This window comes from Ovis aries, chromosome 17 (genome assembly GCF_016772045.2).
Source record: "Ovis aries strain OAR_USU_Benz2616 breed Rambouillet chromosome 17, ARS-UI_Ramb_v3.0, whole genome shotgun sequence".
Classification (NCBI taxonomy): Eukaryota; Metazoa; Chordata; class Mammalia; order Artiodactyla; family Bovidae; genus Ovis; species Ovis aries.
In genome coordinates, this window is record NC_056070.1 from 4,244,388 (window position 1) to 4,260,952 (window position 16,565).

Sequence of the window (16,565 nt, forward strand, 5' to 3'; positions counted from 1 at the left end):
AGGAAATTTTTCTTCTATTACATCACTGAATACTTTTCTGATCCATTGCTGGGCCACTTACTGAGACAATCATTCTTTTACATCAGACTATTTTTGTCTTTGTTCCCCTATCTTTATCATCTTTTCCCTAAAATCTTCAATCTCTTAAAATTTTTCCTCCACATTCACTCTGGTTATCTCTAAACCTTTCCTTCGTTTAATAAGTAATTTTCAGCCACTGTCATACACCTCTTCCAACTACATCCTCACCTATTAATTTGCCTTTAAGAGCTTGTGTTTTACTGAATTCACAGTCTACTGTGTGAGGTGTTCTCAAAGTTTCCTTCGTGTCTCTGGACAGGTTTTCTGGATTGGAACTTTGGTCTGTTTCTGCAGGCTCTGCTCCCCTTCATTTTTCCTACAGTATACCTGCAGAGTTGTAATGCTATTTTTTCCACTGTGCCGGTGCTAATACACAGACAGTGCTATTCTGAGGTAAAGCAGATAAATTCTCCTAAATCCCTTTCCCACCTTTATCTGGGAACTTTGGTTCCTATCAGATCCAAGGCTGGGTTCTGCTTTTTAGACACTCTGCAGTGGTCTACACAGTGGGACAGTAGGGAGCCAGCTGGGTCAGTACCCAAGCTTTGCTCTCTCTTCTGGGAATCTATCCTGCCAGAGGCCACACACTGAAGCTAGACAGGCATCCCTCTCCTATGGGACACAGGCTTATGCTTCTAATCAGCAAGACTCTGCCCTTAAAAAGGATGCTGGGTAACAGAGAGAAGATATATGTGACCTGGTTCTACTCTACCAGTTTTACCCAGGAGTTAACCCATTTTGCTTAAGAACAGCTTCTCTTGCAAAAATCCCATGGATGGAGGAGCCTGGTAGGCTGCAGTCTATGGGGTCGCTAAGAGTCTGATACAACTGAGCGACTTCACTTTCACTTTTCACTTTCACGCATTGGAGAAGGAAATGGCAACCCACTCCAGTGTTCTTGCCTGAAGAATCCCAGGGACGGGGGAGCCTGGTGGGCTGCCGTCTATGGGGTTGCACAGAGTCGGACACAACTGAAGTGACTTAGCTTAATGTCATCAAAAATTATTTTAGTATCTACTATAGAATTAGAAGATAACCTTTCTGAACACATCAACCTCACCAATTATCCATGTGAAGTCGAAATATATCACGATCCTCTTTGAAAAGTATGAAATACAAATGTACAGTTATTATATAGATATTCGCAACTTAAAGCCCTAAACCTGGGTTTTGTTCTAAAAGGCAAGAAAAAAATGGATACAGACCTCGATTGAAGGTATGTCCTGTTTCTCAGAACACCCGTCGTCTTTAGCTGCTTTGTGAATCTTCTTCTCTGAAGAAGACTTTGTGTCAACCTTTTTCAAAGTTTCACAATTGTCTACTTCGTTCTTGACAGGCACTTGCTGGTTATTCCCTTGAATAAATAAAAATGATTCAATTTCTAGCTAATTATTTCCATTCACATTCCCCAAAGTTAAATTTCATTCCTACACCACACAATCTCATTTGATTTAATGAGGCTTAGACTTAAGGGCTGTTTCTGACATCCACAATGAACGCTCTAAAAATTTATTTTGTTTACAGGTGAAAATGCACTTATATCGAGTTCTACCAACAGTCATTAAGAGAGGTCATGGGAGGAAAGAGAAGGGACACGCCACTATTCACTGCAGCATATTCATAAACGCGAAAAGGTAGAAACAACCCGAATTTGAGCACAGACAAATGGATGGATAAATATAATATGCTAAATACCATGAACACCGTTCGCTTTAAAGAGGAACGATTCATCTACTACAATATGAACATAATTAGCACTGCTGAACATACAAACAGAAACGGTGAAGGCAGGGAGAAAAAGGAATGACGTTCCGCCATATGACACAACGCGGGCGAACACTGGAGACGTCATCAAGTCAAAGTGTTGGTCGCTCAGTCGTGTCTGACTCTTTGCAATCCCACGGACTGTAGCCCATGAGGCTCCTCTGTCCATGGGATTCTCCAAGCAAGAGTACTGGAGTGGGCTGCCACTTCCTTCTCCAGGGGATCTTCCTGACCCAGGGATCAAACCTGGGTCTCCTGCATTGCAGGCAGACTCTTCACCATCTGAGCTACTGGGGAGGCCACCAGGGAAGACACTGCACTGAGTGACATAAGCCCGGCACAAGGCAGATGCTGCGTGACCCTGCTCGTCTGGGGGACCCAGAGATGCCAACTTGACGAGGTAAGAAGAAGAGTGGCGGCTGCGGGACTGGAGGGGACAGAGCCCGGTGGTCACCGCTTGACGGCTGTATTCAGTTCAGTCGCTCAATCATGTCCGACTCTCTGCGACCCCATTAATCGCAGCACGCCAGGCCCCCCCTTGTCCATCACCGACTCCTGGAGTTCACTCAGACTCACGTCCATTGAGTCGGTGATGCCATCCAACCATCTCGTTCTCTGTCGTCCCCTTCTCCTCCTGCCCCCAATCCCTCCCAGCATCAGGCTTTATTGGGATGATAAAAAAGCTCTGGAAACCAATGGCTTCCAGTGATGGCTGTACAATGATGTGAATGGACTTAAGGTCACTGAGCTTCATAATTTAAAATGGTAACTTTCAGCCTATTTTACTGAAGTTTTTTTCTGGTTGCATCATATGGCTCGTGGGATCTTAGTTCCTCGACCAGGATCTAACATGCAATTTTTTTTTTTAAGTTGGAGGAGGAGGTAAAATCCTGGGTTATGGACATGATTCAGACACTGATCAGTTTTATGACGGAGAAGGTAATGGCATCCCACTCCAGTACTCTTGCCTGGAAAATCCCATGGATGGAGGAGCCTGGTAGGCTGCAGTCTATGGGGTCGCTAAGAGTCGGACATGACTGAGCGACTTCCCTTTCACTTTTCACTTTCATGCACTGGAGAAGGAAATGGCAACCCACTCCAGTGTTCTCGCCTGGAGAATCCCAGGGACGGGGGAGCCTGGTGGGCTGCTGTCTATGGGGTCGCACAGAGTCGGACACGACTGAAGCGACTTGGTGGCAGCAGCAGCAGCAGTTTACTTCTATGATCAGAAGAAAGTCTCTTAAGCTGCCTGAGCTGCAGTTTTCTTAAATATGAAATGAAACACCTTCTCCGCCTGCCCTGACTGACTGTAATAAAGGTGCAACCAGAAAAGACAAAAATATTAAGGGTTATCACGGACAGACACAGGAACAGCGGGAGGGCAGGGTGTCTTCGGGCAGGAGGTGCCCATCTGCCCGGGGAACAGCACCCTTGGGTGAGAACTGAGCTCGAGCCACTCACGAGGCAAGGTCGGCATCAGCAGGAAAGTGAAGTCGCTCAGTCGTGTCCGACTCTTTGCAACCCCATGGACTGTAGCCTACCAGACTCCTCCGCCCATGGGATTTTCCAAGCAAGAGTACTGGAGTGGGCTGCCATTTCCTTCTCCAGAGGATCTTCCAGACTCAGGGATCAAACCCAGGTCTCCTGTATTGTAGGAACCATCTGAAAATGTGACCTCTCCACTGTTCTTCCAAGTAACTTCATTCCTAAGTGTGTTTCTTCTTCTATCCTTGACTTCAGAATAAGTTAAATCAACCTCAACCCCATGATAACTGGCCTCAAGACACTAGTATGAGTCAGAAAGGATTCATACCTTCCCCTTTCTTCTTTCAGGAAGAATCCCTCATAACACCTTGGCCATCTGGGGAAGGGTAGATGCCTGCCTGCAAACACATCACAGCAGAGCAGGCTACAGCCTGTCACCTGCTTACTGAGGGGCCCAGGGCAGGGCGAGGCTCTCAACACAGACAAGAAGAGCAGTCAAATGCCCTCCAGATTCCGCAACCTTGAAGCTCACTCAAAGCTCACTTAAAGCAAGATGCACACATTGTATCAGTAACACTTACAAGGTAAGTATTCTTTTATTTTGTGAATGGAAAGTTATGTAACTATTAGGCAGCTATAAACGTGCTGGGAACACGAAATCCTCTGCAACACGCATCAGGTGTGAGACACCCACAGGTGAAACGTCCAGCACCTCTGGGACAACCCAGAGGGACGGGGTGGGGAGGGGGGTGGGAGGGGGGTTCAGGATCGGGGGACACATGTACACCCGTGGCTGATTCATGTCAATGTGTGGAAAAAACCACCACAATACTGGAAAGTAATTAGCCTCCAATTAAAACTAATTAATTAGGGTGGGAGGTGGGAGGGGGGTTCAGGATTGGGAACTCACGTACACCCGTGGCTGATTCATGTCAATGTATGGCAAAACCAATACAGTATTGTAAAGCAACATAAAGTAAATAAAAACTAAAAACAAAATTAATTAATTAAAAAAAATATGCAGCACCACGAAGGAGCTGTGAAAGAGCCAAGAGCAAGGGAAACAGGGTCAAAACAGAAAATAACATCACAAACAAAGACATCACACTTTGGGTTCCTGAAGCCATCCATGTGACCAGAATACAGTTATTCTCTAAAAATGTGCCATGAATTTCCTAGAACCTTAATTCATGAGAAAATCATTTTCCTCAAGTTTTCTTCAGGCCAAGAACAGTACTAAAAGTATCAGACATCACAGTTTCTTAGACAGGATCCACATTTAATATCTGACACTAAGCTACCCCTTAAAAGGGATAAAGCACAGACACTCAGAAAATCCCCAATACCTTCTGTGGCGGGTAAGAATCAGGCAGGTAAAGTCGCTTCAGTTGTGTCTGACTCTTTGCAACCCTATGGAGTGTATCAGGACCAACAATAAAACAAACTCAAATTTAGTCTTCCAGAAACTCTAACACGGCAATACAAAGGATTCAGAAACAACCGTGAGCATATACTGGGCTCTAACCATGGACCGCCCCAGGGCATCCTGCTGAGTGTGCGGACTCACAGAGCCACACACTCTGGGGCCACAGCAGGAGCGTCTGAGCCAGAGATAGAAACAAAAACAAAAGAAGGTGAAAAGGAAGACAGAAACCAAAGAGCAACCGAAGAATAGAAACAGGTGAAAGGGCCAGAGTCCTGCTCAGAGTTTTACTGTGTCAAATCTAATTGTATGCTGTATTTTGGGTAAGCCACAAGATTTTCATTTCTAGTTCTTGGTATCTGTAACTATTGAATAGATGAGACTTTTTTAAAAAAATTTCTGAAATACTGGTAATTCAGAAATTTTGTAAGTAAGTATCTGTCCAATTCATTAAAAACTTCCATGCACTGTTAATTTCAAGGCTTTAGGGTATTAAATTTAAAAGTTGATTATCCCTTACATTATTATAAGCAGAGACAAAAAATTTGCCAACTATTCCTCTTTCATCACGCTGAGGCCAAGAGCAATTGGTCTCCAGCTCTAAATCTATATTATCTTGATCATATAATGAAAAAATAATAGCTATAAACATTTGAAAAGAAATATACTTCAAAAGATCACTTATTTACATTACATGTAAGTCCTGCTCCTGTCAGACTGTCAAGAGACTCCGGACCACGTAACACACACTTCAAGGGTGTCCCTGTTTCACAGCCGTTTGACAGGCTGATGGCAAAAGACAAGTGTGTCAAACAGAGCCCTGAGGAATCTGTTGACAGACTGCACGTCTATCACCAATTTTACTTTATTATTTACTAGGGGCCTCTCAGAAGGAACCAGGAGAAAGAGTCTGAAAGGGATGACACATTTTCTGTTAGTCAGGAAACACTGTTTCTCCACAACAATGGTGAGCACGTAACCATTAACACGCAGCTCAGAAGACTGTTCTTACAGCAGGCTACGCGCAGAAAAAGCACAGCCTCAGAGTGACAGCAGGCACCACGCTCAGGCGCTCTGGAGCTCCACCGGGCTCAGGACCTCGCTTTCGGTGCTCTCGGCAAACAGGCCACCTCCCCAGACCCTCTTCCCAAAGGCTGTCTTGTCACTAGGCGTGTCTCTAAGAACATCTGTGTGCTTTGGGGGGAACGGCGAGAACACAGCCCAGAGGCTGGCTGGTTTCCGAGGAGTGGTACCTCAGTTCCCAAGAGGCTCCTGGGGGGCTGAGTTCAGCTCACAAGACTGAAGCTGTGTTCTTCAGATTCTAGAAAGGATCTTACGATGGAAACACAAAGTGAAATCCTTTTCAAGACAGAAAAAAACTGATGCTCCCGAGTTGGAAGTGAAAACTCAGAAGGGTCTAACACTTTTGGTTTTCTCATTCTTGAGCGTTCTTTACACATGACAACTCCCCGCCTGTCACCATCTGCCAGCTTATCACAATGCCACCCTTTACTATCTGACAAAAGAACCCTGAACCCTCAGTATTACCATAAACCCCACATCCTATCTTTAAACTACAATTTTCTTGCCCGAGATTTCTCGGTCCTTTCTTACTTTTAAAATTCTCAATTCTTTAAAATGCTTCAATCACAAATTAATGGTAGGCCATTTGTTTCCTTATCAACCTCTTTGGTATTTTCCTACCAGAAGACAGAACCAAATACATGTCAGTGAATGGGTTTCCCTGTGAGGAGGCTCCTGCTGACAGATTAATTCTGGGGAGAAATACAGGCCTGTGAATTAGCACCTTTGGATCTGCTGGTACAAACGTGGTGAAAACCCATGGTTCCTTCATCAGTTCTGATCTGATCTGACCCACAATTACCCTGACACTGCTTAACAAGCTGACAAGTCAGCCAAAGAGCAGTTTCTAAAAAATTCTTGAAGTGAGAAATTTGTTTCCATTTAAAGCATCCAAAACATACCAGTCATTTGCACAGGGCAGAAAGGTTTGGGGACAGGGGGGAGTAGCCAACTACTGCCAGGATACAAGCAAATTCTATGTCTGTGGGCTCCTCTGTTTAATTTATTCACTCTTCCTGAGTGCTATTAGATATTACACAGTCATCTAGGCTCTGCTACAGGAACTGAACGGCAAGAAGCAGACGAGGATTCCGGAGCAGGGATCTGAATCCTCTGAGCCTCCTGGCACTACATCATTTGAAGGTCCACACCCTTCAAAGTGCTCTGACACAGCAGAAGGTCCATCCACCCACCTGCAAGACCACAGCCCTTGCACGCAGCAGGCAGAGTTACACAGACGTCGGACAGATGCAACAGGCCACAGAAGACGCGCTTGTGGAGCGACAATTCCCTCGAACAAGTCTGATTTTGAGTTTGTGTAAAGTCAGTCTCTGTCGAATACCGTTCTCAGCCCTGTGTGGCGCATGAAATGAGAGATGCTCGGCTAGACTCACTCCAAAATTTCACCCTTTTCACAAGAGTTTTGCAGTCTGAGCTGCAGAGAACATCTGGGACAGAAATGGAAGAACAGGCACCCACAGCCCCACCATCGGCACCCTCAGACAAGCAACGCAGTGCCTTGATGGAGACGTGGTTGAGCGCGTCATCCGAGGGCGCCCTCGCATGTGGGAAGAGGCCACGGGGATAGGAGTCCTTCGAGCAGACACTGCCGCACGGAGCCCACGCCAGCAGGGCGGACAAGGGCACCAGGAATGACGGCAGTGGCCCGAACCATGTCCTACTCAGAGCACCCCGGCTTCCTTTCAAATGAGAAATGTCCTTTGAGGAACATTTAAAATTCAGCTTGGTGTTTCTGTCCCCCTGCTAAATGCATAAAGCTCATTAGAATCAGCCAATGTATCACTTCCTCTACAATATCAAGGAGTGAAAAATATGAAGTTATTTATATTCTGATGTTTCAAATAAGATCACAGGTAACTAATTCTTCAAGATTAAAAAGTGTCAAACATTTGACCCCTGAAGGGAACAGAAATGCGCTTATTAAAATGGTCAAGATGGATACACAAAAACAAGCACCCAAGTAGAGAAGAACCAAGGACGAGCAGCATGCTACGGACGGGGGCAACTGTTAAGCCCAGAAAGTGGGCAAGTTCCATTCTATCGGAAGCATAGGCTGACTGATCTTTGCAAACAGTCCGAAAGGCCAAGATAAAAGATACTTAGGAACAGATGTCCAACAATAAAACATGGTATCTGCATCATTCCAACGAATGTACTAAAAAAGTAAACTTAACCACAAAGCTCTAACAACTTGGTGTCCCACACTACACTTTCCATCGTGCAAACAGTATTTCCGTATTTACACCTGTGCCAATAAAACTTAGGGCATGCACTAAAAATTCAACAGCCACAATTCAAACTAAAGTCACAGGGGGAAACGAATTCCACTAAGAACGCACTGGAGACAGATAGGAGAGAAGAATCACCGAGGAGGAGGAAAAGATTACCATTGTTTTTCCTGGAAATGTCTGGCAAGTCTGACTGGCACTGAGGTGAACTTCTCGGCAAATGATTTTCAGGTAGTTTCTTAGGGGTCCTCATTTGACAGACCTCTCGCTCCTTGAGCTCTGCTACGCTTTCTGAAATCTGAAAGTCCGTTTCCTTAGGAAACATACATGTCTGCGCCCCCTCCTTCACGTGACCCTCGGAAGGACTACTGGCAGCAACTGCGCTTTTCAGGGTGTTTTCCTCTTTACCCAGGAAGCTCCTGGGAAGCGCTAAGCTCTTCTGCAGGTTGGCGCTCAGGCCCCCGGCACACCTGAGGCCCACCCAGGCCTCGCCCGGCCCTGCAGGGCACCCGTCCCCCTTGGCCGGGGCTGGCTTGTCCTCCGAGGCGGCGCCAGCGCTGCTCGCCACAGCCGCGCTGCCCCTGTGCCTCCCGTAGTAGGCCGAGCACTTGTGCTTCTTCTGGGAGTGGCCGTAGGTGGCTGGGCTCCTCTTCGTCGCATTCTGGATCCTGCTCTGCGGGCTGCTGACCGGAAGGCAGCTTTTCCCTCGGCCTTTGTCGGAGGGGGCGTAGGTATCGAGAAAGTTCTTGCAATTGCTTCTGAATTTAAGAAGAAAAACATTTAACATAAGGCAAGCTGAATAAACCTCTCCTCTCTAACTGCAGGAGAAAGAGGGTGCAGTCAGTACGGTGGGGGCGGGGGTGTACTAAGCACTTCTCACCTTTCATTCAAGCTCCACGAGGTATAAGCTGAGCCCTTACAGAAGTCTAGCATATACTAGAAGGGATGGCTTAGCTGCCACACAGTGACTTGAAGAAAACTGTACAGATTCTAAAGGTTTATCACCTTAACATAGAATCAGAAGGAAGTAATACCAAAGGTGAGACCTGCCACCATCTGCCCCACACACACGACAAGAATCCTTACTTGTGAGAATGAGGGCTGATCACGTCCACTGGACTAGCACTTTGCTGCGAAGAGGAGCTGGCGTTTTGCCTCTGTCTCGTCTTCATGAACTCCATCAGAATGTACTGTGCTTGCTGGAAGGCTATTAAAATCACACCCAGCAGGGACAGACTGAGGACAAAAACAACACGTTCATTCCTGCCTGGTTCTGGGTAGTGTTAAAAAGACAAGCTCTACAAGAAGGGAATGAACGGGGGGACACTATTCAGATTCTATACAACGTGCGACATTAAAATTTCCGATGTCTCAAAATTTCAAAACGCAAAATTTCTAAATAGGTGAATACTTATCCTTCTGACATTTCAGTTCAATTTTTATAGATTTTTCCAGGATAAAAATCACATCCGAAAGGATCATTCTAGTCTTCTAATCTCAAACTGCCATTGCCCTAAGCTAACAATAACACCAGATACCATAGGTGATGTTCATCTATCTTAAATGTCATAGACAACATTTACATCTTCCCCTGGGACTGCCAAAGAACATACACGGAGGGCAACTGTCCGTTACCCTCTCAGGTCCTCGAGCTCTCCCACACTTGTTCTCTGTTCTCTTAAAGCTCACCAGGAACCTGCCTACTTCCTGACTGTCAGGGTTCTCAAAGCAACGTAATCCACTCAATCCCTACGCTTCGGTTCTGCCAGGCAATGTGCATTCCCATGCAGCTCGGCTGGACGGCATCTCCCTTGGTGAGCAGGAACCGTGGAGCAGGGGTGGCCTACCTAACGAAGAAGACGGTGAGCCTCCAGAACGACTCCTCCCAGCTGGGTCCCGGGACCACGTCGGCACACAGCGGCAGCAGGTGGTGAGGCAGGGTCACATTGAGAGTGAAGCGGAACTCCAGGCCTGCCGCCGTGACCAAAGTCAGCTCGCGGATGACCCAGGAGGATGTGAAATCCGGAGTAAACCTGCCGACCAGAGGCATCTGTATGAGCTTCTGATGGTCTTCACTTTAGGCACAAAACAAAACAATCCTAATGACGGCAGATTTTTACCTCTACAAGACAATTATGTACATGAAAGCAACTGAAGACAATCTTACCAGTGACAGAAGGTTTTCCCCCACAATATAGTGAATGCAGCCCCGAACTGAAGTTGAAACCCAGCGCTTACACGATGCTGATGTCCCGGGACATGTTGGGGCCCAAGGAAAACTGATGGCAGTCCAGCACTTCGAATCCATAACCTTGGCAGTTATACCCGTTAATTTTCAGCGATGTCACAGTTATAGGAAGCGGGCCAATATTCTCAACCTTAAAGTTCTTCGTAATTGATAAAATTTGCTTGCTGTCTTTCAGTTCTAGTGAGGAAAAAACTGAGATTTTAGTACAGATGAACTGCAAATTTAAAATAATTTACTGAATCAACATTTACAGAATTAACACACCATAATCTACATGACTAAAACGCAGAAAAATTCAATATAACCTCAAAGCATGATTCCTAACTAATTTCTAGAACAGTTCTAGATGCTGCTATATTACCAAGATGTGATAAAAATACTTAACTCATTAAGATTGTTCTTAAGTTAAATGACTTGCCTAGGTACCAAAAGTAACCAAAACCTCTTCTTTGTTCTTTTACTTATTAAAGGTGAAGGTGGAAGATTTCATTCTCAGAAGCCTCCTAGTTTGGATTTACCAAGAGCTACCAGGCACCCAGGATCCTTTCAAACCCAACAGGGCCAGTCAGGAGGGTGTGTGTGCTTCTGCGTAAACACACCACAGACACAAGAAATATTCAAACTCTCATTACGTGAAGGGGAGGAAAGCAGCAAAATCTTTGCAAATAAATGAGAGCACCTGTCATACTGGGCATTTAAAAAGGGAGGAAGTTATCAATTTATAAAATATTCCTATATATCCATAGTCCACAATCTATTCCATATTAGGACTAACATGTTATCTGGCCCCACAGTTTTTATCTTCCTCCTTAATCCTAGCTTTTAAGGTCAGCTCTAAACTGCTCAATGAGTAAGTGAACGAATGACTTAAAGAGCACTCTGATGACGACTCTGAATGCAAACCGGCTCATCTTTTCAGACAGTGCTCATCAGGCTTTAAAATAGTTCTACAAGCTACCCAAAGGTCTCACCAATCAGCTTTCCCCATGGGAAATACACTGTTACGCTGAAATACTGTCACTGTGCCCTGAAACTGTAAATAGGAGTAGGAAAACAAAACAGAATTTACCAAAAACATTTTATACCTCCAGTTTGACTTTCGTCTCAGTTCCTGAGGAAGTTCTTAAAACTAACGTAAGCGCTTTAGAAGCATTAAATACATGCAAAATTTAGAAACTTCTAATGGAACACTTAAATAAATGTCTAGATCTGCAGAGCCTGATATGCTGCCAGCAGACACATACGGCCGCTTTAAATAAACTTAAACCCTGACTTTCTCAGTCACACGAGCTCTGTTTCAAGCACGCATCATTCACGTGTGGCATGTGGCCGCCACACTGCAGGACACAGACACAGAGCATCTCCATCGCTGCAAAACATGCAAGGTGCTGTTGGGCAGCTCTCCCTTAAGCTTCCCTCCACTTACATTTGGTGTGATTTTCCATGCTTAGGTACCAGATAACCAAATTAACAGTTTCACACGGTCGGTCTTATATTTTAACACTATTGGGAACTTAACATTATACTCCCCCCCAACCATCTATTATTTAAGTTGGGTTAAACATCTAAACGGTTGTTTCCTAACCAAGTGGTACCAGACTACATATGCATCGTACAACGAATTACTGTAAACTGCTGCAGACTCTGATAACCGCCTTTTGCCCCGGGCTTCAGCACGCAGTCCCCCTGCCCGAGTGCCATGCACATGCACCCTACAACGAATTACTGTAAACTGTCAAAGACTCTGATAACTGCCTCTTGCCCTTGGCTTCATCACTCAGCCCCCTGCCGGAGCGCCGCTGGCTTCAGCACCCAGCCCCCCGCCCGAGCACTGCGCACAGACCACACGCAGACTCACGTCGCCGGCAGTCCATCAGCGTGGACTCGGGCACCTTAAACCGCAGTGAGCCCCCGGTGCCAGGCAGTCTTCCACCCACTTTCAGTAGCTCTCTTGCCCCAAATCCTTCCACACCAATCATGTCGATAACAGTCAAGTTATTCCTACAGAGAGAGCAGACGCAAACAAAAAGGCAACGCAACAGAGTTACAGGATACAATGCCCTTGAATTTAAACATTCGTAATTAGCCAAAAAACATTTCTAGAGTTTTGGGGAAAAATCAACTTAAATAGTATGGCATCTCCCGCCGTCTCGGAGCAGAGAAGCTGCTAAAGGCACAGAGGCAAGGCAAGCCAACTGGGCAAAAACGAGCAAATGACCGTGATCACTCTCCAATTTCCACCAAGAATGGAAACCCGCTTTTTTCTAACAAGGCACCAGATGGTGATCAGACATGCAAGGGACAAAGGTGAGTAAACTGGGATCCACAGAAAAATACTAATAAATGTAGACAAGCTGATAAAACTGTTTACAGGGTGAATTAAGGAGTTTCCATAGTAATTGTGACTATAAGCAATTCTTCCTTAGGGGTATTTCTGGAAATGAAATGCTACCCTATATTTAGAACCAAAGATTTAAAATAGCAGCCCTCAAATAGCAAGTACGTACCCAAGTTCTTATTAATCAAACTAATTCAGATTAGCTTTTGCCTTTTCATTAACTGAAATCATGATTTCGAGGATGGAGAAGTGGAAATGATGTTTCAATGATGCAGACTGCGCTGAAAGGCAGTTATCATTAATGTAAACGGAAGCAGCAGGCAGAGAATTCATTCCTAGTTACACAGAACACACTGAGATATCTTTACATCTTCAACTAAAGGACTAAAGCCTTTACTGAACCATTTAAAAGCCTTTAAGCAATGTTAGGTGATTGATATTGTTTACAGAAAAATACTGTGTCTCTCAATAGAGAAACTACCAAAAATAAATTAGCTACTATAAAAAGCCGAGACTTTCAAGTCTGGGATAGTCGAAACTGGGATAAGGTAAAGTTTATCTCTACACTTCCCATGACCTTAGTTCTTCAACAGAGAATGAGTTTAAAGTGGAGCACCTGTCAGCAGAGCACTACAATGCTCACTAGAACATTAGTTACCCGCTCTACTAAGCATTGGTTGAGGGAAAGTGAAAGCCGCTCGGTCATGTCCGACTCCTTGCAACCCCATGGACTGTACGGTCCATGGAATTCTCCAGGCCAGAATACTGGAGTGGGTAACCATTCCCTTCTCCAGGGGATCTTCCCAACCCAGAGATCAACCTACGTCTTCCGCATCGCAGGCAGATTCTTTACCAGCTGAGCTATCAGGGGAGCCCTAAGCATTAGTTAAAATGCTTAACAAAACAGACTCTTTTAAGAACTTCATTTTAGTGCATTTTCTTTTTAGTAGCATTCACTTGCAGAAGAATAAACTCATATAATATATTAAAGAAAGTCAAGAATAAGAAAGTCTTTGCCAGCTGTTCTGAAACCAGAAAAGATTTAAAAAAAAAAAAACAAACAACTAAGGTTGGGACTCCATGCTTCCACTGCAGGGGGGCACATAGGCTCAGCCCCCGATCAGGGAACTAAGATCCCCCATGCTGCATGGTGTGGCCAAAATAAAACATAAAATCAAAAAATATCTAAAACATCATTAATGAAAAATTAGTGTTAGACATCTCACCAATGCAGTGAGAGGTTCAATACAGATCTATATTTACTGTAAATTTTTGAAACAAGACTCTCAATAAATTTAAGAATGAAAAACATTTAGCTGAGTATATCAGTTGGCAAGTAAAAAGGGCCAGTGGGCCCAACTCAGCACTTTTTTCATTATCCTCTGGTGCTACCAAGAAGTACAGAAGCAAGACAGGTATGAGACTGGAATAAACCCAGACACTCAGGAATGAAAATGCATACAGCAGCGCTTCAATTATTCTTCAAGGCGGAGGACAGAAAAGCGCAGACATCTGTGTTCATGTGTGTGTGTGTGCTCGTGTGTGTGTTCATATGTGTGCGTTCGTCTGTGTCCGTGTGCTCGTGCGCATGCGTGTTCGTGTGCATGTGTGTTCGTGTGCGTGTGTTCGTGTGCATGTGTGTTCGTGTGCGTGTGTTCGTGTGTGTGTCGTGTGTGTCGTGTGTGTTCATGTGTTCATGTGTGTGTGCACTTGTGTGTTCGTGCGTGTGTTCACGTGCGAGCGTGTGTTCGTGTGTGTTCGTGTCTGTGTGCGTGTGTGTGTTCTGCCCTCTGTGACGGTGGATGAGGCACTGTGTGAAGGGAGCGCACACGTCCTGCCTGGTACCAGGGAGGAGCCTGACACCCAGGGAGATTAAATGTGGAGCTTCGGGAAGCTGCTCTCCTCAGCCACTGCCTTTCCAGTCCTGCAACACAGCTCATCACTGGGGGCCTGAGGACATGTCAGCTTTTAGCTAAAGAGATTATGTCTTCTTGAGAGAAAGAGTCAGTCAACCAGAAAGCAACAGAAACAGACCTACCGGATTAGGATGAGGGAGCTGACTTTTCCGTAGTCGGCTGGAGTGAACACTACACCAACCCTTTTCCTTTCCAAAGGCTGCAGATGTAAGTGGAGGATGCCAAATCTGGATTCCTCAGACGGCACACCCTGCAAGTTATCAGTAAATGCAATTAACTTCTGGAGAGCAAGCCTCCATCTTCATTAAATGCATAAACATGACTGCTGTTTCTTGAACGTCGGGATCTGACCATCCAAATCAACCTGTGGAACTTGTTTATCACGACAGTTCGAGCCCATCAACAGTTGCTGAGCCCAACTGAGAAGCAGAGGCAGGGGCTGCAGGACAGCCCAGTGTGGACGCTGGACAGGGGCTGGGCCTCCTGGACCGGCTGGGAGCTGGGGCTACAGACCTTTACCAGCAAGCTCACCGGAATGTAAACCGTCACCAAGAAAACAGACCAACAGCCTCTGCCTGAATGCTACAGGGATCTGACCAAAGCACTTTTCCACTGCTGGACAACCCTCAATTCTCTGTGTTATTGTTTAAAAAGAAGCCATCTCTATCAGATTTAGTCTCTCCATTCAGGAGAATGACCTGTTCATTCACATCCTCCTTTTATTCTCCCCAAGACTCCCAACTTTCTCTGAATAAACTGCATTCTACATTTAACATTCAAGATTTAGCTCTTCATTATTGTGACAGATTTTCCCTCCTTCCATTGTTTTTTCCTAGCTCTTTCTCACTAACAGTAATGTATTAATTTTCAGAGCTATAACGATATAATCTGCCTAATATCTCTCCTCTGTATTTTTAGCTTTTGAATTTGTTTTATCCCTCAGTTATTACTAGCATTTCCCATACTATCGGAAAGAAGAAACAGTAGTGGAATTTGATTCATTTTCATTAAAATTATAAACTTCATGAAGGAAAGAATTCTGCTTTATACACATATGAATACTAAAAAAAGCTGCCAATTTAAATATTTAAAGTATAAGAACAATGCCCTAATTATTAAGCAATTCTTATATGCCAGGCACTGGACTATAATTAGGTATATAAAATGTTAAGCGTTCTATAAAACTATTATAAGTGAGAAAGAGGAGACTTGGAGAGGCTAAATTATTCACCCAGGGCCACATGGAGGAACCTGGATTTGGAACTTCGGATGTCCAATTCCACATGCTCTTAACCAAAGGAGCTACATTTCTAAAAGCAAACCAACGAAAGAAAAATGCAGGCCTTTCTTAAATGACAAATGATTCTATTAAAAATGTTAAGTTAAACTTGTGTGTCAAAAGCACTGATATTGCTCAGGAGGGAGGGGATATATGCATACTTATCACTGACTCACACTGTTACATGGCAGATACCAACACAACATTGTAAAACAATTATCCTCCAATTAAAATTTTTTAAAGAAAGGAACACTGATACTCTCCTTTTTTGTAAATGTAATAAATTAACAATGGTGATAATTTCCTTTGTCACAAAGTGTAATAATCTATGGAAAATCGTCAATCACCGATTAAAGACCTTTTCCAAGTGAGTTGCACCATTTGCTTAAGCCTGAAGAGAATACTAACGTGTAAAAGAAACAGGCATCATTTTTGGAATTTCAGATTACACATGATTAAACGGTCGTGGGGCGAAACATCTGTTAGCATAGAGGACTCGCTGTACCCTCCAGCACTCCTGGGAAGCTGCCTGGTTGGAGGGGCAAAAAGCAGGACCAGCCCAGTAGCACAGGACGCTGCTGCCTGGACCGCTGACAAAGGGAAGGAGCACTGCTGCTGGCGTCTCTTCCTGCAAATACGTCTCTGCTAAAAATCCACTAAAAACCTTGTTTCGATTCATTCTGTTTGAACTCACACTGG

General features: G+C 44.7%; 1 protein-coding gene across 14 annotated transcripts in view; it reads right to left on the reverse strand.

The window, feature by feature from the left end:
- The window catches only part of TMEM131L (transmembrane 131 like), a 173,390-nt gene that overhangs the window by 23,578 nt on the left and 133,247 nt on the right, over window positions 1-16,565 (reverse strand). For all 14 annotated transcript variants that reach the window (XM_042234251.1, XM_027956227.2, XM_027956226.2 and 11 more), the window contains 7 exons: window positions 14,710-14,837; window positions 12,192-12,334; window positions 10,324-10,510; window positions 9,933-10,118; window positions 9,172-9,321; window positions 8,245-8,843; window positions 1,287-1,435 (listed from right to left, as the gene is read on the reverse strand). In XM_042234251.1, the coding sequence (XP_042090185.1) occupies window positions 1,287-1,435; window positions 8,245-8,843; window positions 9,172-9,321; window positions 9,933-10,118; window positions 10,324-10,510; window positions 12,192-12,334; window positions 14,710-14,837 (1,542 nt within the window). The remainder of the gene's footprint in view (window positions 1-1,286; window positions 1,436-8,244; window positions 8,844-9,171; window positions 9,322-9,932; window positions 10,119-10,323; window positions 10,511-12,191; window positions 12,335-14,709; window positions 14,838-16,565) is intronic.